General features: G+C 39.8%; 1 protein-coding gene and 1 long non-coding RNA gene across 3 annotated transcripts; both read right to left on the minus strand.

Moving 5' to 3' along the window:
- Positions 1-304: 304 nt before the first annotated feature.
- On the minus strand, positions 305-9,112 carry LOC116429548 (uncharacterized). The gene is made up of 12 exons (XM_031982602.2): positions 7,811-9,112; positions 6,995-7,401; positions 6,346-6,445; positions 6,168-6,269; positions 5,950-6,108; positions 5,444-5,507; positions 4,298-4,623; positions 1,708-2,114; positions 1,258-1,357; positions 1,074-1,175; positions 609-764; positions 305-535 (listed from the first exon to the last, which is right to left on the minus strand). Exons 1-12 carry the CDS (start codon positions 8,192-8,194, stop codon positions 431-433), a joined length of 2,412 nt encoding a protein of 803 aa, XP_031838462.2. The 5' UTR covers positions 8,195-9,112; the 3' UTR covers positions 305-430.
- A 1,081-nt stretch (positions 9,113-10,193) lies between these two features.
- LOC143174293 (uncharacterized) lies at positions 10,194-19,090 on the minus strand. 2 transcript variants are annotated; one of them, XR_012998116.1, is made up of 4 exons: positions 18,904-19,090; positions 14,747-14,865; positions 10,302-14,334; positions 10,194-10,208 (listed from the first exon to the last, which is right to left on the minus strand). It is a non-coding gene; the product is annotated as an uncharacterized LOC143174293 (long non-coding RNA). The 2 variants fall into 2 exon arrangements; XR_012998115.1 differs by lacking the exon at positions 10,194-10,208 and having other exon boundaries at positions 14,034-14,334; positions 18,904-19,072.
- Between the last annotated feature and the right edge of the window lie 7,595 nt (positions 19,091-26,685).

A 26,685-nucleotide genomic window follows, 5' to 3' on the forward strand; every position in this document is an offset into this window, starting at 1 on the left:
GCATCGATCATCTTGCTCGTTGTCTCCGTTTCCCGGGCATGTACACGGAACTTTGTGCTGCTAATTTTGAGTTGGCAAGACGTAGGAAATTTCAAAAATATTTCTGGCTTCAATGAAATGAATATTGCGCACTATTAAAAGACGAAAAGAAAAATTATAAAAAGTTATACTATAACAATAATGTTACCGAGGCAAAATCTTTTAAAATCGACAAAAATTTCTTCATTTTCTAATGGAAGTGCTAACAAGACATTTACATGACGGTGACATGATTTTTCGCTAAAAAGAATTTGCTCACATACAAGAATCCATTAAATTCAGGATCATCACTGTCCGTAGAATAAGAATTCGGAAAGAGAATATTTCAGAGCTCGTTTATTCCAGAATACATATGTCTATAACGAATTTGTAGTATTCAAAGGTGGATTCTTTAGTTGCAACAAGTGCCGTTAAATGTTTTCATCGTTTCTATATCGTCGTCTGTTTCCATCACGATGCGCAAAGTAGTAAATAAAGAGAAACCGTTTGAAACATACTGAAAAATCGAAGAAAGGCTTGAAAACGCTGTAACAGAGACTTCGGTGGCTATGATATGAGTGAAGTCGTACCGTGCTGTAATAGGTCAAGGAAAACGCTGTCATTACGCCTCTCATACTGATGACTATAGGCGTTTGAGGCACCAACATTTGCAATACCGTCTTCTGCATTCTTACGATTTGCTCGTACCATATTGAGTCGAACACAGAGTAAATAGTGTTCTCGCTCTGATTTCAAATTAGGCATCAGTTATTTCCACTAAAACTACTGGCAACAGTTTGTTCATCGTATAGGTAAAAGTTAAAATACCGTAAAAAGGTAGAACAACAAAATAATTATATAGAAACTTAATGAAATATGATGAAAGATCAAATGAAAGAGGTATAGGAATTTACAATGGAATAGAAACGAAAAGTAATAAATAGTTAGTAAGGATAAAGGATTCTGCGATTCAGGAAGAAATCTATTTGCAGTAACGAAACTTAATATTTTAATTGAAATAATTCGATTATTGGATTTTTTATTGAATAACTCACCACTTCCATTAGATTGTGAGCTGGCCAAGCACACATGAAAACTATCAGCAACGCCGTTCCAACCAGAAAGAGAAATTGAACTTTTACCACAGTTGGTTGTCGCTGTTCGAAAGAAAGAAGAATTCTCTACAGTATCACTATAATCTATACTCTAAACACCTGTCAGATTCCTCCAAATACTTACTCCGATGATGTTAAGTCCGCAGAGGACAATATTGAAGACGCTAGTGGCTAACGTAAGTATCGCTATGTATTGTACACCTTCGACGACATCTTCTGCATATCTGGAAGAATATTGTTTCACAATAATTTCATTACTACCTTCTTCAAAATCGTATTTTTGTATTGTACATCTTGACTATACAGAACAATAGATAAGTATCCCATTCCATTTATTTCCTTCTCTTCTTATAGTCTCTCTTAAATTTCCTAAATTCTTTTTCCAACTATCTAATTCTATCCTATTGACAACAATGACAATAATGACTCTTCTACCGATTACGATCATCGATTTTCAAGTTCAACGCTTTCAACCAGATATAACCAATATTACAAATAAATCTGTTTGTATGAAAATACAAATTGCCATGATCAGTTACAAAGTGTAGCTTAATTTTCGAAGTTGCATTCTTACTTTCTGACAGCGTAATACTGTTTCATACAGTTGTTCAAGTCTGTGACAGTGACAGCCGCGCGCAGATCTATCATCAAGATTTCGAACCTCGCTGACGCGAATAGGGTCAGCAGCGCTACGATCAAGTTCGAGTGGAGAGTGGACATGCACAGAAGACAGACGTAAGACTGATGCAAATAGAGTAAAGACTTGACGGGTTCATAATTAACGGGGAACGGGTACTCGGCGGCCAGCGGGTACGGCTGTGGTAGGAACAGAGCACCTAGAATCATCCCGAATGACGATACCGTGTTCCAGAACGTTGCCCCTTTATAGAACGGTGAAAACCTGTCGATGTATTCCTGGAGAATGTTTCTTTGGTATGCTTCCATGTTCTGACAGTAGGCGACCATCTCCTCGATCAGACGCTAGAACATATCACTAATGTCGTAACTGGAGTTCAACTCCAATACCTTCTTGATTATTAATATCCTAACTGCAGGAAGTGTAAATACTCATTAAAATAATACATATACATTACGAAATGATCTTTATTTTCTATGATCATTCTAGAAACCTATGACGACAGCAGTAGCCTAACGTAACCACCTAATTAAATTACGGTACTATGATGTTAAAATATATAAGAATCACAAAAGATTTACAAAATTACAAGTTTTATTAATGATCACGGCAAAGCTTTAATCGTACAAACTTGACAAGGGACAAGTGGGCTTTTTTAATGCTTCTTCTGCTATATAATGGTCTGTTTTATGAATTAAGAGCCCCTGGAGTTATGTCGACCCAACGTTTTACGGTGTTACCGCGTATTCACGCGTCGTCCACTAATCAACGACGATCTGCTGACATGAACTTAATCCCACTGTCCGTGTTTTGACCAATGTCTTTCCATTCCCTGCCTCTAAGTCCTTACGAACGCTTTTGCTTTGTCACGCACGTATTTCTATCCTGTTCGCGGTGGTCCTACTTCGACCGTTTCTGTGCCAATGAGACAATGTATCGCCGAATGAATGGCGGATGCCAAGTCGTTGTCGAATTCGGGCTTTTTTTACGCTAAGAGTGAAAGGAAACTTACATGTAAAACTATAGAAACATAGTTAAAGATAGATACAAAGATTCCGACAACTTTCATCTCAACAAAGGACTACACGAAGGCTACATACAATTCAATGTTAAAACACATATGACTTAATAGATAGAAAGAAATAAAGCAATATGGAAAGCAACAAAATTGATATCGCAACAGTTCAATGCAAATATAGGAAAGCTTGATTTTTACGCGTATCTTTCATAGTAACACACTTGTCTGCAAGATTAAGGAAATACTTATTAAATTTTAAGTGAAGAATTGTCGATGTTCAAGTTATCATAACTACGTGAAAAGAAATTGTAGGACATTCCTACCGGGCTTATGTGTTCGACATGGGCGTAAAGTTTCTACTTTTGCAATTCGTTATTCGTTTTGATGCGCTAAAGCGCTAAAAAATCTTTGAATTTTGGTCTTTAAATAGATTTAACGAATCTATCATTATATGTAGTACAGTATACTGTTACGTATATCGAGGCATAAAATATCTTCGATAAATGTGTAGTTCGCCTCTTCCGAACTGAAATCCACTCTATCGGCTATGCAGTTTGGGGTGGTAAGGGGGAACATCCAAAACTCGAGCACTCGTCTAGGTCTAGAACGTCTAGGTACATAACGTCACAATTTGCCGAGTAATTGTACATACTTCGATTTAATATTGAATTCTAAGAAGCATACGCGGTCCTCTCGCAGTTTTCATTTCTAAACGTAACTGCGAAATAGGATGTTTATTATAATTATCTATTGAACTAACTATCTAATTACTTTCCATTATAATATGCGACCGCAGACCTATTATTAAATTCCTGGAACTCACCGACAGTGGATGGCGGGCAATGCAAAAATATATTGTTTCGTACGCACTAATCACTGGAATTTATACTCTGTTATGACTTATTGAATTGATATTCTATTATAATTGATTTAACCTTCATTAAAATTTTATTTTAAAAGGAACCAAATTTAATATTCCGTGGGACGAAGAAAACAGACGACCAATAAAAAAGACGTGTCGAAACTGAGCCCCAATAAAAATGGGGCCAACCGCGGCGGGTGGACCTCTCCCCTTGTCCTCCAAGCTGCGTATCTGATTGAGCGGGTTCCAGGTCGGAAGAGGCGAACTGTATAAATCTTCTTTATCGTGCCATTGAGAGAGCAACATTCTATCTATAGAAGGGGAAAGGATACCATATTCTGTCTTACAATGTGACAATGTTACTCGGTGCGTCTCGACATTTTGCTGTCACTCTGTTGGTTCCCCACCGAAATATACGCTCAGAAGTGGCCTAACTCCAAGGGATCTTCTTTCGTAAAACAGACCATAGTTCACATAATAAAAAATAATGCATAATATATTATATTAAGGACCAAATTGAAATCTACATTCGAATATAGCTTATGAGTTGCGAATAAGGTGTTTAATTAGTCAAACGCCATGACAAAATTAATTGATTTAAAAATGGTTCTAATGATAAATGGAACTTTATACTAATCAAAGCTTACCTGCTGCAGGTCATGTCGAATATAACTGTCGATTGCCTGACCAATGACATGAAGACAAGCGAATGCCATGATGGCCGATTTAGAAGAAATGGCAGGCTGTTGAAAATGCAGGTACGCGGAGTATACCAACGGCAGAAATACAGTGATCGTGCAAAGCACAGCAAAAACTTTCAAAACATTGAAGAAGAACATCTTCAGTTTGCTTGTCCCTGAGCTCAGTGGCCAATAGTAATTTATGGACACGCAGATTTTAGTGAAGGTGATCGCCCTCTCCGGCGTCATATTTTTGAACATAGTAACTACTCGAGTACCAGGCCTAATATTAACTCTTTAGCGATTTTAGAAAGCGAAGAATGTCTACACTGTAGGAATTGTATTACTTCGGTAGACTCACTCGTCAGAATGAATCGACAACGAATTCCGAGGAAGAAATCTCGGCGAAAATGAATCAATAAGAACTAAATAGCACGCCAACGTCGATTATTACAGGGATCGCATTACAGTAACACCGACTTATAATGTTGGCAATCAGTGCGGGTGAATTAATAAGTTATGCATGCATCAACCGTAATCACAGCCGACGTCCCTAACTTCCGCGTACATCCGATATTCAGATTTCCGTGGAATATACCACATGGTACGGAAAAATGATCAAGAGTTGTAGAACTCAGTTCAGTTTTAAGAACCGTACAGTCGAAGCTTGCACGTTCGTTCCTCATTATGCAGGTAGACTAGAGAACAGTTTGCGGCGTTGTTTTCTGATAGCGACAATCATGACGCATACAATTACATCTGAAATTGTTGGCCGCAAGTTGAATTTTATTTGTTATAGTAATAAAATAAAATTGAATAAAGTAAAATAAAGTAAAATAAAACAAGGTAAAATAAAATTATGTAAAATAAAGTAACGTAAAATATAATCGAACTGTAAATATTTCTGCAAGTCGCTGTCGGAGAAAAAAGTTACAAGTTTCTTATTAATATATTTACACCTTTAAATATCGCCTGTTCAGCGAGTTCCCTTTCTTCCGAATTTTAGGCTACCGATACGAAAAATCAGGTGAAACATGTATTCATTAACTTCTGTGAATACATGCGTTGGTTACAATTTGTTCCACTAAACATCGTTCTCGATGGAACTTCAACGGGCGTCAGATTTCTCGACCATCACACGCAACGCGGTGAAGTAGGAGAACGCTGTGGACAGAAACTGAAAATAAAGGGAACGGTTACTCGTACATGCGACTTGGAATTCTCATGAGATTTATGCGATGCGCCGACTTAAATAACTGGACTTTGGAGCTACCCCGTATAAGGGACTAAGACATTATCAAATTTACGTATTATTTGTAGTGATCATTGAGGTATAATAATTATGTAGTATACTTCGTTGACAAAAACTCTTTCAGTATTGTTTAAACAGGAGACTATTTAAAGTACATTCTTTGTGGACGAATACACTTAATTGTAGAATCCAAAGACTTTTGGAATATTCTTTTTATTACAATATTTTAATGAATACGATACTTTAACATACACGCTCCAGTATATTAAAACAGTGAAAGATGTTGATTCGTTCTAATACGAAATGAAAAATATGTAAAATAATAATGATTCAATATTTTTCATTTTGACTAATAGATAATACCTACCTTTGCATAATACGACAACGAAATTTGCGGCAGAATGCCTGTTATTTGAATAGCCTCGAGTCTCTGGGACCTCAGCATGATGAAATATACCTTTCTTCGGTACCTCGCATTTTTCTGGTACCAATTTGTATTGAAAGCATTCGCGGCTGTTCTCATACTCTTTATGAAAATGAAGAATTTGAGTTGATGCCAAATTTCTGATAAGATTGATTGGTTACCTGGTGTATCAAACTGTCGGCCGGCCAAGCGTACATGAAAAGCTCGCCGCTGGCACTGACCACCACTAGCGCGTACAATACTTTCAAAGGCAATGGCTGCCTCTGTTCAACGGGAATTTCCATAAATTCGTCAGTCACGTCTTCGCTTCGTTCGAGTTTCCGCGCGGAGAATACTTACGGTGACTAAATTCAAACTGCCGAAAATTACTGCGACGTTTGTCGTGATTTCTGTTGTAAAAACGATGAACCTGACAGCATGATACACGCTCCTCGTGTATCTAAAACGATTCAAATGATTCTTCATTGGTTTAAGTATTTATATTAAATTCAATGTCCAGATATTCAGTACATTAATATGAAACACTATAATAACTTCATTTGAATATAAATGGGAAATACGCGCAGTGAAATGTATATCAATGGAAATATATTTCTCATATTTTCATAAATAGTGAAATAATGAAGTTTTACCATAGAATTAGAGTTCAATATTTTTCAGTTAATCTCAGTCGATAAAGCTTTCTTTTTATAATGATAAATATATATTTATCATATAATAACCAAAAGTACCAAATTTGAATGTAGAAAGAATCAGTACGTATCAACGGAAACTTTATAATAATAAAAAGTTTTAAAACAGTACAAAACATTTATTTCATAATAGTAAGAAGATTAATCCCTTAATGTATTTTGTTGAGACCTCAAGTGGCAAGCTTATGATAGGTCAATGAACGAATGGAAGTGTTGATTTCAAAATCAATGATATCAATTTAACTATAACTCTAACAGCATAGACGGGGATTGTATAAAAATAGTGCACAGTTTACCTGAGCAGATTCACGTGTTCCCGTATACAAGCGTTTAATTCGCTTTCAGATTTGGCTCTCTCCAACCGCATCGCCAGAATCTCGAACCTGACAGCGGTGTATCGCAGGAGAAGCGCGACTTGGACATCGATCGCCATACCCGAGGATACCTGGAATCCAACCAGCGACTGATGGAGGAAAATAATACTCCTAAACGGCTGCCGTTCCACCGGAAAGGGGTATTTCGCGTGCGTGGGGAACTCTCGGGGCGAGTACAATGGCCCGCTTATAACGAACATTGTTGTCAGGAAACACCAAAGGGTGTAGAAACCGTGGGCGTGTTTGTATTTGTTCACATGACATTGGAGAATAACTCTTTCCTCGTCTGTAGCGTCTTTGCAAAAATTCTCCATCTCGAAAAATAACCACTGCGAAAGAAAATTTCAACGTAAGTCAGCTTTTTAGATTTAGCGCGTTTCACCCCAAGCTTGAACCCCAAAATATCTAAATTTATTCTTCAAACGATATTTGTATTTTGTACTAAACACTTATCAATGTTCTCTGTCTTCAAGCTATTATGCTGCCCGATAATTTCAATTTTTATTAACCAAGCGTAATCACAATGGAAATATTTAAAGCTCATAAAACTGTTTTGGTTCCTATGGAATGTTTATCTATGAATCTATGAAATCATCGTAAGGTTCAACGTGTTAAGGTTCCATGTGGAACATTTGCCAGTCTTCAGATTCATATCTTTCCTTACTGGAGCTGTTTATACGACGCCTTATACGTCCGTTTATAATGCGAACAAATTTTAAGTGGAATGTAACAATTTCAGGACAAATCTGCTGTCGCTACAAATATTTCACTTTGTTTGCACGTGACTCTTACTGTAACATATTCCTTCATGAAAAAGGATTGATTTACTTGAAATTTCCTCTGCATCACTCGGCATACTATCATTTTAATCGTGACTTGCGTGACAGCCGAGAAGAGGCTCACATTTTTCCCAAGAATGATGGGCTCTTTGCGATACTCATAAATAGCAAACAGCAGCGGCGCGAGTAATCCCATGGAACTGATGAATGCTATACACCACAGGGTATTGAAAAGCAGAAGTTTAGCTTTGCTAGCTCGAACCGAGGGTGGCCAGGAACATGTCAGAGCAACGCTGGCTCTCGTGAACGCGATTGCGTTTCTCGGTGTCACTTGAAATCCCATTTCGAACAAGGAAAGAAAATATGACAAACAATATCAATTAATTTTATTTTTACCATAAAGAATTAATTTTTACGATAAACAATGTTGTTTGACACTATGTCGACTGTAAAGAACAAAATCTTCTATCAATGCTTAAAGCTGATCTTAAGAAAACAGAGATAGTCTGGGGAAAGGAAACGAAAGTTCTCAAAATCAACATTGCTTTAATAAATGACGACAGACTGTACCATGCGATGGAATCACCTCGGTATTTTCTAAATAAATGATGATGAATCGTACCAGTAGACGAACCATATCAACATTATCTAAATAAATAACGACGGACCGTATCGGCGAACGGTATGAAGTTCCGCAGTGCTTTCACTCGTCGATTTCATCCAACGTTGCGCCAAGTGAATAAGTTAAACTCAGCCCGGTACACTATATAATCAAGATTCATCGTCGGTTATTATAATTTCACCGCCTCGTGAGAACAAGGGCTGCTTCAGTTTGTAGAACCCATGCAACCTCCATTGCTTGTTGCTGAGTGCTGCGCGTCAATCCACCGGAGGAGAGGGTGCATGTAGATGCGTAGAACCGCTGAATTGTTAGTGGTTGCTGAGGGATGAAGAGAAAGATGGAAGGCTCGCGTAAAACATTCGGGGAAAATGTAGAATAACGATAGGAAGGTTTCTTTCGTTTCGAGAAAGAAATGACGTGAATTTTTCTCTGAATTTCTGTGCACTAAAATATGGTAAAATCGTTTCTATTAAATTCGAATATTCATAGATTCGTTAGTATATTTCGTATTGTATCATACTATAGAGATTATAATATTATAATAATTATATTATAACAAACATAAATATTACTTAATTCATTAAAATTCAAATGAAATATTATTCTTCCTAGATTATCATATGCCGAGAATTTGTATTCTTTTTATTAATGACAAAGTAGTTGTATCGATCATAGTTATAAAATTATAAGTCCTAGAACAGGGATTAAAGGTTAATCATGTTTACGTCTAGATGATAGGTAATATAATTATTGCATTAATTGTATTCGTGTAATAATATAATTTTAATTTCCAGGAACCCGATTACAAGTCTTTTCATAGAAATTCTAGCGCATTAGAAAGTTGTGGACAAGTAATGTTTGTTAAATTTGCAATTCCAAGCGCACGTGTTCCCGGATACGTGTATTATAAATACATACACGAACATTTCGTTTCGTGCACGTATTCGGCAAAGTGTTTCCGGTCGTTTCGTATCCCCAGCGGTAAGTAGAACCGCCTAGCGTTAATTGCAAGTATTGTGGTGGAAATTGCTGAAAATGCCGTGACGCAGGAAACAACTGTAAAGTCCTGTGTTTTATTTCCCGTGCATTCATCTTTTGCCCTTAAGAACATTCCTTTAACCGGAAAAGTTCGTCGCGTGTAAACTATTAACAGAATACTTGCTTGTTAAAAGTTCTTTCCTTTTCCTTTTCACGCTCCGCGTTCGTTTTCTCTGTGATTCTCCTAAGATTCTCTAAAATAATCCCAAGACAGATGTGTATGCCTTGTGCAGCACTGAACCCACTTACTATTATAAATTGGTCCAGATTTCGATAAATTTGACCTCACCCAAACTGAAAGCACAAATATCTTTCTGGAAATCAACCAATACCATTATTCCTTGAAATCGTCAATAAATTTATACTACCTCCATTTACACATTTTTTCAATTTATTCACACATGTGTCGATTATTCATCTTTCTTTTTGACATTTATAAAAGGTGTAACTTTTGCAGTTAGTATTCTATTTTCGTTTCAGTTCAGTAACTGAATTACTATTTCTATATTCGCGTATGAAAATTCTAAATAGTGCGATCGGTCCATTTTTCTGTATTTGAGCAGGCAATAACAAAAATAAGGATACATAATTAAATAGAAAGAAAATAAACAAATTCAATTTAACCCTTTGTAAGTCCATGTAACTTTGAAGTCACATATCAGTGTACTGGCATCTTCTTGATTTATTTCATTTTGCACTGAAAGTGGTGAATAAAATTAAGTAATCAGTAAACTGAAACTTTCATACGCTCAAGCGTGAAAGTTTAACGTCATTATAATTAGAAACTTACAAAATATATTCATTTGATGAAATTATTGAAACTATTGAATACATTGTTAATTCGTATTCATATGTGGATATTCATTAATTTTCTACTGCATAGATTTTGTTATAATCATGAACAAAAATTCGGCCCATAGAGGGTTGGTCATACGACTCGATAGCCTGACACTTTTAGATAGTGTAACAGAGAAACGTGATCGCGCCACTTGGCGCTCGAACGGTTAATCGTTCAACCCCTCCCACGACTTACGAAATCTCGAATCCCGCAGCTGCAACGTGCGTAGCATGGAATCGACCATTGCGGCACAGTTTCGTTCCGCCAGATCGGCGCGATTGAAACTCCCGTGAACGAAAGCGTTACGACTTACGTGTGCAAATTGAACTACAGCTGGGATATTTGTTTACTTTATCGCACGGCTATCGAGGCACCCCCCGAGCATTACACCTTCACTAAATCGCGCCCTAGCACTTGGTAATCAGAATCCGCAGTAACCGTCCGCCTCGTTTCCTTCGAGTGCGGCATTGTCGACGGAGGATAAAATCGAGGCTCACCGTTCAACGGAAACGTACCGGCGATCGATACCACACGATATTACCCTCTGAAACGTAACTGCTCCTGCGGGAATAAAATTTCTTTTAGCATCGTCCGTGCACCCCTTAAGATACAAAGAATAAAAAACATCTAAACACTGTACCAAGTAAGTCTCTTTATCGTGTAATTTAGAATTTTCAATATAACTTTTAATCGATAGTTCTCAGCTTTAAGAATTTCAAACAGTCAAGCTATCGAATCGATATCAATTAAATTTGATAATTTTCAACTATAAATTTACCATTTAACAATTTTCGACTTTAAGTTTACAATTGAGCAATTCTCAATTTCAAATTTACCGTTCAATCATTTTCAACTCTAAACGTGCTATTTAATTTTACTTGTAATTTCCCTAAAACCAAAAAGTTGCTCAAGTTCAACCAACAGAACCCATCGGCGAAAACTTTCAAGTAATCACTAACAACCAGATGTCACACTGTCTATAAAAAAAAATCACAAGAGAAATAAAAATTTCTTCTCATTGTCGACAGGCGTAACCGATTTAGATGGTCCCTGGGCCCGTACCGTCGCCCGACATTCCTGAAAATCGTAATGACGAGGACGCCGGAGGATCGGCTGTATATTTTCACGTTCCTCGGCGAAATTACAGACTGAAACTTTCCATATATACGAACGCCGGCCGAAGAGTTACAACTCCTACGAGTCCCCGTGGTGAGTGGCTCTGAAATTCCCGAGTAAGCTTTTCGCGGAGCGTAAAACGGCCGACGGTCTCATGCCTTAAAGAAACGTTTCAAATTTGCAATGCGCCGCCGCGACGCTCGGCCCGTGCCTCGCCGACAAGCCTTCCCGATCATAATCCGGGAAAGTTCGAGGCCGTATTAAACTTTATATTGCCGTTCGCTCTGTAAGAGTTTTATGTACAGGGTTTATACTGTCACGCCTGGGCCCCGCGCACACCGATAGCCCAAGCGAATTTACGATCCAACGTTTTCGGTACGCTCGATCGCTGCGGGGAGATCCGCGACGTGTCCACATCGCGGTGTTCCGAGGACGTTTGCGTTTTTCGGTGAACGTTCATGGGAACTGAAAGGCTACATTCGTTACTATATGATTTTCGAAACGAAGCATGGACATTTCATTTTGAAAAAGCTTATAGCGTGATCATTATTTAGAGAGTGAAGTTTGCGGTTTCGGGAAAATTGGGAATTGGCAAAATGCGTGACGAAAGGATTGATTAAAATTTTTAGGAAATTTCATTCGGGAAGGATAAATAAATTTAGTTGGGAAGATTTTGAAATTGAAATTTACGAGACCGATGTCTAGAGAATTGAAGGTTTCAGGAAAATTGCGAGTTGGTAAATTCTATGGCAAAGTAACTTGCGCGCGAGTTGAAAGTGATTGTTCAGTGACAATTTTGAAGACAAGGAGTTATTGTAATTATAATTATTGTAAGGTAATAGTATACAATATTGAATGTTATTTGAACGAGTGAAGGACTGTTTCTGGCATAAGAATTAATAGAAACCTTTCAATCGATGCTATTTACTTTAGAAAAGAAAACAGTGATCAAATCGTCTAAAGGATAAAAGACAGCAGGGATTTCAGTTAAAAATCACTTTCCGATACGGTCGAAGCCCCCAGATGAGTCCGGCGCATTGCGTATTGGGCGAATCGATGAAACGTATCGTCGATTCCCGTTGTCCGCGTGACGTCCTCGGCGAACAAACGAGTCGGAATGCTAGCCGACGTTCCCATAATAATATGATAAATTCTGGCGATCAATTTGCTCGGCCGCACGGACATTCCATTAAACGAAACACCCGGTTTAGCGTAAATAAACGTTGAATATAGTGATGGACGACAACTGGCCGCCGTTTTTACATCCGTGTCTCGATTCCAGACCGGTTGGGAATTATTATTCAGTAGCCACGTTAATAACACAGCGGCAGCGTGCCTGTAGTTTGTTCGACGTACACCGTTGCTCGGTTATATGAACGTTGTATCTGGCCCGGTTTAGCTTGCAGATAATCAAGGAAAATTGACTTTTCGTCATGCATATTGAAATGAGCCGGTCTCGATGACTACCCGATTAAAAAAATGGTTATAAGCTGCGCTTGATTATTCAAACGATGCGTGGCTTTAATATCCGAGGATAATGGAATTTTCTTTATGCGTTTCGCTTAGCGACTAATCTGGTACATCCTTCCAGCGACGGATGCAGACTGCGCAGACAATACTGTTTATTCGTTTTTCATTTTTCTTTTTTCCGTCCACGAGCTTAGTTCGGACAAAACAACAAAAGAATTGTTATATTATGAGATTCATCGTATCGAAATACATATTTCAATATCGGAATAAAAAATTATTCGACCAACTGAATCATTGTTTATACAAAATAAACGGAGAACATTCAATGATGTTTAACACCTATTCATCTACTTTTCAATACAGGGAAACTCGTAATGGCTTAAAGATGTTATTAGCACAACAAATATTTTTAATTGAATTGAATGAAACTCACGTTCGATAGGGTGAAAGAGCGAAACGTGCCAATTGGTCTCAAAATTCAAGTATCCGTGCTGAAGCATATTCGCTGAAACGGGGGAAACACTCCGCGTTGAGTGAACGCGACGAGAATAGTCCTGTTACCATTTCCGCGAGCAAGGGAGTAAAAAACCAAATGAAACAATAGTTATTATTCCGAGGCTTCGGAACTTCACAAAATCTCCGCTGTCCGGCAGTCGTAAAAACTGGTTCGATCGGAGCGCCGCTGTTTATTCTCGCCAATTTTACGGTTAATATCAGTTGAGGACGCCGTGGTGTGCGTTTTACGACTGGGTGGTAACGAGGACGGAAAGTTTCGTGTAACGAGAGCTGGCCGCGTTCTCCGCGCAAGACCATCAATGACATTGATAATCGTACGAGACGCTCGTTTCGCGGAGTTTTACATTAAATTCTTGAATCAATTTCGTTGGAACCTCGATGGCATAGTTGATACTGTTCTCAGTTCGTTTGGTACGTGGGCAACTACCGAAACTAACGGCGTATGGGTTGTAATTAAATGAACATCAAATACAGTTTGTAGACGAATTTTTGCGTCGTATAGAAGTATTCACTATTAACTAAAAATAAACGGTGAACGTATAAACGCTCCTCGAGCCGGAAATATGGGAATTACGCTGTGAGTTTTCGTGAAAGTTTGTAGCTTTATTAACCCATCGAAGAATTTAATTGAATGTCAGATTAATCATTGGTATTCTAACCGATTTTACTTCAATTAAACATCAGATAAAGTTTCCGTATCGTTTATACAGTCTTATCAGAATACAATAACCCATGGTCTGATAAGAACAGAGCATCGTTCGAGCATCTAGTTTTAAACAAATGGTAAAATCGTTTTTCGATTTGATCGATGATTCCACGATTTGATAAACACCTCCCCTGTTGTTAGTAGATTTCGTCTTCCAACTTCTTGCAACAGCATTTGCTGAAAAGGACAATAAAGAGAATTATTTCCAGCGATTGTAAATATCGTCGATTTGATTTTGACACCGATAAAGGCATTTTTACCATGCCCGAGAAAAATATGATCGCGGATATACGAGTGGGATTAAACTGAAGCCAGATACATTTTCATCCGCCGATACGATTGGGCTTATCTTTTTCCAGGGACATAGTCTTTCATTAACGCGAGCCGAGCTGTCCATCGCGTGGCGCAATCAATTGATTCCGAGGATATAAAACAGAATCCACCGGCGTACGTACATTGTGCGTCACACTCCATTAGTTATTCTCTCCATTTGTCGCATCCTCTCTATAAATATCTATGAAACTCCACGTAACGCAATCGTCCAGGAATAGAGGAGCGAGCGGAAACAATATCGCCGAGGCATACTTACTAATAAACTATCGTAGGTAGGAGAACGATTGCCACGGAAAAGAACGTGCACGCCATTGAAGTTATTAGAATCGCATTTTCTGACATCAGAGACACTTTGTTGGCTCTTGTGGTAGTCTCCTGAGAAATGTGCCATGATGAATTAGCTGCAGCTTATGTTAAGGTTTAAGAGCATTTCTTAACAGTTTAAAACATTTTTAAGAGCAAACTTTAACAGTTAACACGAATTCGTAATTAATAAGTGAAAAGCAATAATTTAATTATATTTAGGCTAAAACTGAAATTAACCATTTGCACTGTGAGATTTAAATATTTCATGTACAATGTGTGCTTACAGGGGCTTGTCGCCTGCAAAGGGGTAAATTTACATAAGACACTAGTAACGAGCGTTTATTATATATTGCACTTAGCTCATATATTAGACATATTACATGTTTACCCTATGCATATTTACTCCATATCTTCGACTGATCAGATTATCAGTAGCGAAACAGATAAAGAAACCTGATAACAAAGAATTTAACGCGAACACTACCATTTCGCATACTTCACTCGTTTAATTACATTCAAAGAAAAGAACTAGATCGGAAAACCGAAGACGACGGAATCATCGATCGTACACGTAATCCACAGTCGTTTTCTCCTCCGGAAACCAGGCAACCCTGATTGAGTTTCGAAGAGTAGCGCGGCTCATTAGGATTCCGGCGGCTCGTCTCGCAAGAAGGCGTTAATCCCTTAAGTAGTGATAACACAACGAAACTTTATAATCCAGTTCTCAACGCGTGTTCCCCGGTTCACGGGTCTGGTCCTCTATCTCTGTCCTCCATCGACAACTCTATTGTTCCATTGAACAGAACGGTAGGGCTAACTAGTCAAACGAAATCCCTGCTGCCCGCCCTTCGACCACCAAGAAATTAATTAAACCAGGAGAAAACTTCGTTGGCGCCCCCGAATGCCTGTCGCCAACGAGAAGAAAGGAATCATCCCTTAAATTGGTTCGCTATCGCGGGCTTCTCGGGTCACGTTGTCCGTATCGAACTCGGTCATCTCGTTCGCGTTACCTAAAAAACGTGTCCCCGGGACACACGATACAACACGCGTGACCGTAGCAAAAACAGGGTGTTTCCAGTTGGTATCATAAAAATCGGCGAGCCCCTCGAGATAGGGCCAACGAAGTAACCTACCCGCGGAACGATCTTCGCTATCGTCGAGCGATAGCGAGAGGACCCGTGGAACTTCTAGCCTGTAAGCGAAATTATCCATGGGCTAGGGACGCGGAAGAAATTTCTTAATTGAATCAACAACGATTCCCCGCACTCCAGGACTAGATACGACGCCCTCTCAAAACAAAGCTGTCCCCGCGCCGAAGAAATTTCATCTCCGCGGAATGTTTCTCGTAGTCTCGCGATAAAAGAGGCGAGGCTACCGGATTTCGCTAGCTACAGAGACGCTAGATAAGGAACGATCGCTTCGACTGGAGAATCTCGCGAGAGTTCCGCGATTTTTCGCTCGTGCCTAGAGCCTCGAATCCAGCTGATTTCTGAAACTGGCTCGCCGACCTTTGCTGCAACCGACCATTGGTTCTCATTAAAAGTTTCCTTTTGGACAGACTGGTTCCTCTACAGCGAGCTGGATTATTGTTTAACTTGTTTCATTAAAGTCACTCGAGCCGAAAATACGATATTGGCCGCGTAAACAGCTCAATCGCGCGACAGCCGATGCGATAGTTTAGTCACTCGCCGCGAGCTATTGGTTTATCGGTCGGTCGTCGGTGGAGGATTTTTGGAGCATATGGGTTGAAACTTCCGGCATGGAGTTCGACTTATTTCTTAACACTATGTTTATGATCGTGTATTGTGCGGTTTATTCTGCTGTTTCTAGAAAATTTGATGTTCGTTTATTAGAATCTTGCCTCTTAACTGCATCAATGTTTACAAAGACACAAACGTTTACCGAGTAATATTTATAAAATTCAATATGCGTCAAATTGACAGGCTCCATAAACCTATGTTAATTGTTTGACTGCTAGACGACGCAATTGCGATTCTTTTGTTTGGTACTTGAGAGGACTAGCGTATTGGTCCGTAGAGTTGAATTGATTTCATCTATTATTCTCATAGTTTCTGCTTACAAGAAGAAAAACATCGCGATCGTATTGCTTCGAAGTTTCTAATGTGAAATTACAGAAGCTTAATCGCTTAGTCCGTGGATTTTCGAATTAGAACGAGAGAAGTTCGTTTGCATTACTTAGCATATTCTGATCGAATTTTCGTAAAGGTTCGTAGTCTAAAGGTTAATCAATGCCCAACGGTATCGTCAACTGGGGTTAAACGCCGGTTGCGAGAGGACTAGCGCGTTTTCACTATGAAATGACTGTGCTCGCGTTCCTGATTCCCTTGGCGTTCACGCGTTCGCGGTACACATCTGAATTGCTGCGTTAAAAGCGATTCATGTTAGATGCACCATCCACGCAGCGATAAACTCGCAATACGTTGGTACTCCTGCGATGCGCGTAAGTACTCTGCGGAAATGGAAAGAAGTCTCGCGGGAGGGCGATGGAGTAAGTGCTGTGTGTATTGTCTGATCTCACCATCGCGCGATTAAATTAGTTTATCTGTCTATTTTGACAGATTATATGCTAGAGTAGAAAGTTCATGTGAAAGGGGACGTTTTACATTCATTCTTATCAATTATACCTATATTCTTTCCACATAACTTCTTTTTAACTCTATGAGTATACCTACACCTACCATTCAGTCATGATTAGTTTCTACATTTAACTTTGTCATTTTTATTTATAAAGTACTGAGAAATGTTTTTGAAAGTCTTTGTTGTAAGAATATGACAATGGTCGCACTATCTTTAGGCAAAGATTTGGCAGAGAAGATGAAACAGAAGAAACGGGAGCACTCGGTGTTGACGCACCGAAAGTTTAATGGTGTATGTGACACCCTTTTTCCGAAATTAATGGACGATAAAGTTTTATCAGTATTCCCGAATGTCCTGGGGGAGATCTGGAATTTTACTGTCGAAAATTGGTTTCAATAAACATTTCGTCCATGCTGCTAAGAGATGGCGAAACTTTTGTCGATCAGACCAAACTCCTCCGGGAACGCAAAAGATTGTGGGAAAAGATTGAAAGCACTCTCGCGAGTGCGGTGCGCGTTACCTATAATATAAACTCGAGTGACCTATTTCCGTAAAAATATTTTTAAAACATATTAATATTTATTATTATTACTTCTTTTTAAATATTTATGTTGAAGTAGGTTACCCCGAGAAATTAATTCTGATATATGGAGTCCTACTACAGATGAAATAAATTCAGTTTGTGTAAGATCATAAGAAAATACTTACATTTCACTTAATCATAAGAAAATACTTACATTTCACTTAATGCTCGTAGTCTGTACCTATCTTACACAAACTGAATTATATATATATATATATATGTATGTATGTGTAAATGAGAAAAAATAAAAACTTCGAGGTAAACCAATTGAAATCCCCAGTTGATGAATTCGCAAAATGACTACACATCCATCACAAATACTGTCGTCACGCTCAAAAGATAAGAAATTTTCACGGCCATTAGCAGAAACGCATTAACGAGTAGTAACTCATATGTTAAATAAGCGGCCATCTCTTTTCTATTGTGCCTGTTATCGGTAGGTTTGTGTCTGTGCCATTCTATCGCGAACAATCACTGTATACAATACCTACTTATATAACAGCTACTGAGGTGTAAAGCTGATTTTTTTTCGTAAAAAATCTTCTACATTAAATAGAATGAACGAAAGTACTCGAACTATGATAAATAATGTGTATTATAAACTTTCATGTAGTTAAAATTTGAATTTGATCAAACATTTTTTTGTGTAATTACATGCGTCTATTTTAGGTCACTCTATTTTAATTTAGCGTCCACTATTTTTTAAAGATTTTTGCACCAACATTGTACATTATTGTTCACAATTGTCTCACAAGGAAACTAAAGAAAAGTTTGACTTACAATGCAAATGGCGAAACAGCTTACGTTTTTCGTTGATAAAATTACAAATACGTACATGTATCGAACAAGAAAAAACTGACAAGGCACCAAATTATGCTAACAATGCCGTATCGGTTTTTGGGAGGGAAATATTAATATAAACCTACCAACTGTTCCGCCGCCAGGCAAACGACAACGCAAGAAAACAGAAGCAACAGCACGAGTCGCGGAAACATATTGTCGACGCGGCGAGCTACAGACCACTACGGAAAGTTCCCACCTGCCTTATGGTATTATCTTTCCGAGAAGTATCGCGGTTACGATAAAACAACCGATTGACTGGTCGGGATTTTACGTCAGCCTTTATCGCCTATGCCAGCCGTCGCCGCGTGAGCGTCTTTATTTCAGGCGAACAACGTATTTTATGCATATGACGGTCCATGCGTGCAGGCACAGTAGATGCACAGGTGCGGTTTCGCGCGATTCAATGGTAAATTGACGTGAATATATTTCCGGTTATCGATAACAGCGTTCCTTTTTGTCTTGTATGGGGTGATCCTTTTTTACTTAGAAGGAACCACATAAAAGAAGTGTTCCCAATATTGTGAAAGTTATCAAATTCCGAAGAGATAAACATAACTTGCGAATATCTTTGTCGTTGTAATTTAGTAGTGGCTAGTACTGGTCAACAGTCGTCACTCACTGGTCAGCAGCGGTCAGTAGTGAACACTCACTGGTCAGCAGTGGTCAATGGAGGTCACTCGTTCGTTAATAGTAGTCAGTAGTCATTGCTAATTGGTCAGTAATCAGTAGTAATCACTACTTCGGTCACATAGCAATTCTGTCAATAGTAGTGATATTAGTAGTGTTATAAAAATTAATCCAGAGCTTTGAGCATTGAAAGTTGTAGCCGTGACTTAAGCCTCTAAGCTTCGAGGACTCAGCCTGTAAGGTTGAGTCTGGGAGCTTTGAAGACTAGCTTCATAGGACTCAGTCTTGAAACTTGAGCCTTATTAACACTCTACCGACTATGGCGGGCGTATACGCCCACTGGCATATTTACCCGTGTAATCGGTCGGCTTCGTGAGCGGGCGTATACGACCGCTGTCATATTTTCGAGTATTAAAGGACCTCAAGGACTCGAGCGTTTTACAGTCTCTAGCCCCTATGAGAAGGTTATAAGTATCGCCGTGGAGTGGCGCCACTATTCACTTATCGGAATTCTTTCTACACAGCTTTGCAGTAGCTAGCAAACAAAGGTATCCTGCGAATGTGTTTCTCTGTACAAAATATATTCCTCTTTAAATATATATTCTTCATAGTGCGGAAACACTCCTTTTTGTTGATCATTAAATAAATACTATTTACTCACAACATATTTATTATTAATACCATTACCGATCGCGTTCCAGTAGTACAAATCAATTGCTAACAGCGTACCATCCAATCCCGCGTGCAATTACTTTATTACAGTTCCGAATACGACGGTTCCGCAGATAGCAGAGCAAATATTTTTCTAGTTCTATTTCGCAAGGAACTGAAATCAAACAGAGAATCTCACTACGGCGGACGCAGCTGGTTGCCCGGCAGGATGGATTGGGACGATGCATCATCGTCGATTATTGCCATTTAATTGGGAACGTAATTGTTCTTCTTTGTCCCTCGCAGTTCCGTGGGATCCTCGCAATTTCATCGGTAGACGACGACGTGTACGCTCGAATTCCACGGTTCAGTGAAATCAGGGCTTGACGATTCCCCGGTATTTACGGTACCAATCTGCGATATCGATTTCACTGTCAACAGTCCGTGATACCGGCGGAGCCTTTTATCAGAGATACTGCAAGAACGCACGGAATCTCCTTAGGAGCAACCACCGGGGTAATCATCGACCGAACATAAATCCTTTCGTAAATAAAACGTCGACGCCGGGGGACGAGGCGATCGGCGAATGATTTCTCGCGGAACGCTGGGCCGAGATCTTTTATCATTTCATTCGGCCACCATTCACGGTTGCGAAAATATCGGTGTGCAGCCATTAAACCGTTGCCCGCTTATAACCGCGATAAGGTACGCTTTTCGACGATCAAACGCGTCTCATCGATGCCGTCAAACGGGCTGGCCCGCTTTCGAAATGAAAACGAGAAATAGCGCTGACTGGGAAGATAGTGTTGCGGAGAGATGAAGGCGGAAGTGAAAGGTACCGGTGCGGCGGGAGGAAGAGAGAAGAGACGGCGAAAAACAGGAACCGTATCGATTTACCTGTTTCCGGCACTTTTTGCTCGTCATTCCGCCACCGGAGGCTCAAAGGACATCAACAGGAATTCCATACGCGCGCCGACTACCGCTGTACTCATCCGCTAGCCCCTCGGTCAAGCCACTGATCGATCTCTTTTTTTCCGGTTTCTTTTTTTTTCATCTCGTCACCAATTTACATTGCACCCTGAACCGAAACTCGCCTCGTTACCGCTCGCTGACCAAAGTTAATGGAATAACCGACGAATCGGTCAATTCGACTTTTTTCTTCTCGGCCGGCCTCGGTTCCAGTCCACTCGCTCTCGCCGGCTCGAGTTTCCTGGCGAAAACTGCGCGAAAATGGTCTCGTGCTTTCATCATGAGTAAAAATTAAAGGCTACGTTTCTGGTTGCGCCGGATGACGCACAGTGGCGTGTTTGCCCGATTTGAGCGGCAAAAATTAAAGACAGGCTTAAAAAAACATAAAAAGATATATATTTATATATCATATGTAGAAACCAAAGCTAGAAATCTGCATTATGGTGGCATTCGATCGCAAATGATAAATAATATTTTAAATTTACAGAGGAAACGAATACCACTCAGCAAATTCCCCCAAAATGCTCTCCAAACAATCCCAACTCAAACTACCCAACAATCATCAACGAAAACTCACCGCAAAACGCACGTTAACGCAATAGAATTCCGGGCCGCGTTAAAGGACAGAGCGCCGAATATCTAATTTAACAAAGTTCGGTAACTACGCGAGTCCGATCAGAGCCATAACCAAATTAACGGCCGGATATCGATGCTTAGGAGTCCGCGAGTGCAATTTATCCGGTGTTCCTGTCATCTACGCCGAGTATCGATTAGACTCTCCGCAAGTTTCGGCCGAGGATGGCGCAGAAACGAATTCCCCGTGCAGCGGGTTCGTGATGTCTCGCTTTATCAAATTTTATGGAATGGAAGGAAAACGTCCGGCGTTTCACCGCGCCGGTGGACACACCGTCATGGGAATCGGCGAAACAATCTCTAATATATCGGTATATACCGGGGTGGAGACGCGGATTGAGTGAATTCGACGTGATAGTGGACGGACTTTATCCTCTATGTGGGTTTTTTTTTATTTCTAGCGAGTCCGCTTTCCCCGCGGCGTTTTCGTCGAGAGGGGAAGAGCTCTGGCGCGATATTTGTCGACAATCGCGGGCTCTTTTAGGAAGCCGCGGCATCTCTGGAGACGCAGCAGGAAATCTTCATTATCGGTACAGATGGAAAGAGTCGGGAATCCCGGGCAAAATGACAGTGGCACGGGTCGAAAGAGGGGAAAAAGAGGTGGCAGGTCGCGAGAGGCAGGTGCGGAAGTTTCGAATTCAGCGGGAAAGAAATTGCGTACACGGGTCTTGCATCAGAGCGTAATATAGGCGATGAGCATCCTTTCATCAGGGAAAAAAGTTTCGTCCCGTTCTGCTGACGGGAAGTTCCGCGGCGACCGCCACCACTAAGAAAATCCAGTTTGTTCCCCCTGGATGAATATGCATGACACGGAAACGTGTTGAAAGAGAAGGGACACGACTGTGCGTGTGTGTGTGAGTGGTTATCGTTCTTATTTCTAGCAAAGGTATGTTCTTTGTGGATAACAATTTGAATTGGGAGGGAAGTGAAAATGACTATAGCTTCTTGGATTCGAAATTGTTGGAAATTTGTTGTTGTTTAATGCTAAACTCTGCGAGGACAAGGGAAGAAATGAAGATAGCCCTTTGTTCTATGATCTTTTTGACAACTGTTATCGTCGAGACTATTTCAGTGTTTAAACCTTTGCACTTGGGAAGTGACTTTCAGCTACCACTCGATTCGATATAGAAAAAGTGTAGAGTCTTATATATAATTAAGATTTGTATAATGCAGCTGTGCGTGGAATATAAAGAAATTAAGAAACAAAGTTATTTTATTTCAATGTTTTCTCATCGAAAAATGTTGAACATTTGTAGTGAAGAGTTTTCAAGTAGGAAAGGTTAATAATTTACTAAGCGTACGAGAGGTTATTTCGTTCTTCGTATATCTATATTTGATCTAGCGATTAAAGAATAATAACGGAAAAATGACAATTAGTTTTAACTCGAAAGGATGAGGTTTTGATTTGCAGAGATGACAAGGAAAGATTGTGTTCACTCCACACACGCTTCAATTCTGAGGATATTATTCAAGATCCACGCACTTGGTGGAGGAATATTGGATAGAAACTTTATCTTTCAAATATTTTCTGCTGTGTTGAAAACGTTACGATATTTCCATAGAAGATTAAGATGTCGGAAGACGAACACGGATATCGTGTTCACCGCAACATTCATCTGTGTGTCTTAATTCAATTTTCTACCAGCGCGAATTGCCGCTACCGTATAATCCACGGGGAAATTCTCCGGCGTGTTTTCTTTTGTCCTGCTCCTTTTGTAACACGATCGTTTCAGTGGTGCATCTCTGATTGCAGCACGCGTGCCGCTACGCATGAATGTACCACGCAAGAACAGTTGCGGTCTTTGGGAGTAAGAGAAATTCAAATTTCAGTTGACCTTCGACTGTATTTTAAAATATCTTTATTTCAGTATAAGCTTCTACAATGTTACTTCAGTGTTTAAAACGTAACAGCTTTTTGAAGATAGGATTTATCTAAATCTGCTGAAAGTTTATTCATCATTTTTGAAGAAATGAATAATAAATCTTTTTGGAGTATTCTAGATTGGAGAAATAACATGCTTTCAATATTTCATAACTACCGGCTGGGAGAATTACCCATCATGTTTTTAAGGTTAATTTCAGCAAAAGTGAATTAGCTCGAGCCTTTGAAGTTCGGTAATAACAATGAAATTCGTTTTCGACATTATCGCTGCATGTTGATTAACCTTATATAGAACACCTGTTATATCACATAAAATGAATGCTGTGAAAATATCTTGTTGCCGGAATTACATTAATGACAAGGTTTGGTCTAATGATAGGAAAGATAATGGCGGTGGGGAGGAGCGGTAAAGTTCGCACGCGGTTCAATCCCGGTATTAGATGGCAGCCATTCCTACCGCTAATGCCCACTCACTGATTCATTAATTACAATCATTGTAATTCAAATCGGTTATTATTATTCCGTTAGCCGCTTCATTAACACCAACTCGCGGTTTGATAAATTAATGAACGCGTCGGATCTACTGTCAAAACTGTCGTGCCCGTTACATTATAAATCATTTCGGGGCGGTGCTCGTTGTTGTCGCTAAACGGGGATTAAATTGGAATTGCAATCAGCATCCACCAACATTCGGAATTAGTATCGTAAGACGAACATTCCTAATTACTGCAGTAAGTAGTGGTCCCCAGAATTCAGACTGAATTTTCACTGGTCGTTGAAAATCCAAGTGAAATGTTCTACACATGTAAATCATTATAAATCATTACTTGACGATCTTAAAAATATGAAAAATCAAGAATCTGTACTTTCAGAATGTTTTTTCCAACCACGAATTATCGAAACGAATGAAATTTAGCCCAAGATTAAGATCTACCTTCCAATTACGCGATCCAAGTTTCCATAGTTGTTTCTCTCACGAAATCGCACGAAATGTGAAATCATTTTGCAAATATTAGGTACCCACCTTTCAGCATAATTAATTCTGAGAAGGTTCGTAGCTAGCGCCGCCGCAAAGCGGCAAATGAAATTGGAACTTACCGTGGCCATCGACATCAAATTAAGGACCGTAAGGGGTAAAGTTCCCAGAAAAAAGTACACGGGCACGTTATCGCGTTAAGCGTAGAATCGCGTAAGTACCTGGTAGACGGTTCGCTAACAATAAGTAGCTCTTTAACGAGAAAATAATTAGAACGAATACGTATGAAATTCTCGGCGAAGCGATTCTGGAACGGGCGGGCCGCTCGAACGAACGAACGAACGAACGAACGGTCCGGTTTCAGTTACGACCGAAAGAAAAATCGCGCGCGGTCTGCTCGCGGGCACGCGGATCGTTACAAAAACGGTTTTGTACAGCTAGCTGCGCCATGTTGAAACTAATGAACGCAATAAAGTGCATTCTCGAATGAAGTTAACGCCCGCCCCAACCCCCATCATGCACCGGTTATGCATATGCATGCGTCTGTTTGGCATCGAAAGTATTTAATCAAGTTTATTTCGGGAACGCCAACAAGGAATATCGATTTAAATATCGCCGCGCGAGCAATACGTCACGACCGTTTCCAGGTGTAGCGATCGTAAAATCGAACTTGCCACTGTATTATTCTATTTATTTGCGTGAAATTCATTAGCCGGGATAATTAATCACAGGCACGACCGGGTTCCGCGCGACTCGCGTAATTAGTCAACGTTACTCCTAATCGTGGAATCATCAGCGGAACAAACAGCGCCGCATTTTAATTGCAAGCCCGATTGATCGAATTACGCGTGATTCTGTGCGGTTCCAAAGGCACGCAGGACGTTACAGTCGCGCGTCGTTCAATTTAGAACCATCGTCTTGTCATTCCCACTGTGTTCGGAGATTGGCGACTGTGGGCGGGTCTTATTTCGGACCCAATCGCGAGAAGTAGCGGTACTAACTACCGAGTAGGGTGATAATCGCGTTAGCCAATGAAGAAATTGCAATGTCACGTCTGCTTTTCTCTGTAATTCCTTTTCTCGTCTAGAGTCTAATTATAAAGAGGTAATGTCTTATGCATAAGTAACTTTCTAAAATTTTAATTATTGGAAACATCTAATATCATGAAATAGTAAAACAGTTAATATTATAAAATGGTATAATATTATAATATAATAATATATATAATATTATAGAATAATAAATACATCTGGCTTTCTTTTCGAAAGCTCCTATTTCATATTATAATGTCGACATTCGATAATGATCTCAAGGATCTTCGAGATCGTTTTACACAAAAAACCCGGAAAACACCAAAGTTTTCCTTCCTTTTCTCTCTAAACATTTCTAGCGGTTCTTTTTCACAAAAGAAATAGTGGCTCCCCGAAGATTGAACAGTCACGAGGATTGACCTCCCGAAGAAGGATGAATTTCGCTAAATTCAACGTGACCCAACCCAGGTGAAGATGGAAGGACTGTCGAGGTTCCAGCGGATTCGCCATGATGACAGACATCCCTTCCCTGGCAGCCACGACCTCGTTGGTCGGATGTGGTTTCCGGGGTTGCGTTTTCCTTTCTTTTCCACCGCAATCTCCGTGAGAAAATGAAGGACCGGCATCCCGCCACGACATTCGAACGGGCAAACTTTTCCATTCCTTGCCGTTGATCTGCGATCCTCGAGCTACGAGGACCTCTCAGTCGCAGGATATTAAAAGTAGATTAAGATCTCGAACTTCCGGCCTTAGATTCGGTTCACCCCTGTGAACGGCGCATTATCCGATCGTTATCGCGGACGGACACCATGCCGCTCGGAGGTGAATCGTGCCGCGATGAAACTCGTCACGATCTCGAAACGATCTGTCAATATTTGGAGAAGCGCTTCCACGCTATCGATAATAAGTAGAAGAACCTTGTTCTGGATGAATTGTGAAAAAAACGGAGGATTTTCATTTGTCGAACGATGAAATTTTAATCACCAGGATTATGACGGCGGAAACATTAAAGAACATTGTATGGAGATGAAATTGGATCTAGGGAGAAATTAAGAAATTTTAAAGAAGAAAAATCTGTATTATTAACATAAATTAT

Source organism: Nomia melanderi, chromosome 3, assembly GCF_051020985.1.
Source record: "Nomia melanderi isolate GNS246 chromosome 3, iyNomMela1, whole genome shotgun sequence".
Taxonomy (NCBI): domain Eukaryota; kingdom Metazoa; phylum Arthropoda; class Insecta; order Hymenoptera; family Halictidae; genus Nomia; species Nomia melanderi.

Coding starts and splice junctions, on each gene's coding strand:
- LOC116429548 (XM_031982602.2), bottom strand. CDS start 8,194: ATGGGATTTCAAGTGACACCGAGAAACGCAATCGCGTTCACGAGAGCC. Junction 6,109..6,167: donor CCGACAGTTTGATACACCAG/GTAACCAATCAA, acceptor ATTTTCATAAAG/AGTATGAGAACAGCCGCGAA. Junction 2,115..4,297: donor TTCGACATGACCTGCAGCAG/GTAAGCTTTGAT, acceptor GATATGTTCTAG/CGTCTGATCGAGGAGATGGT.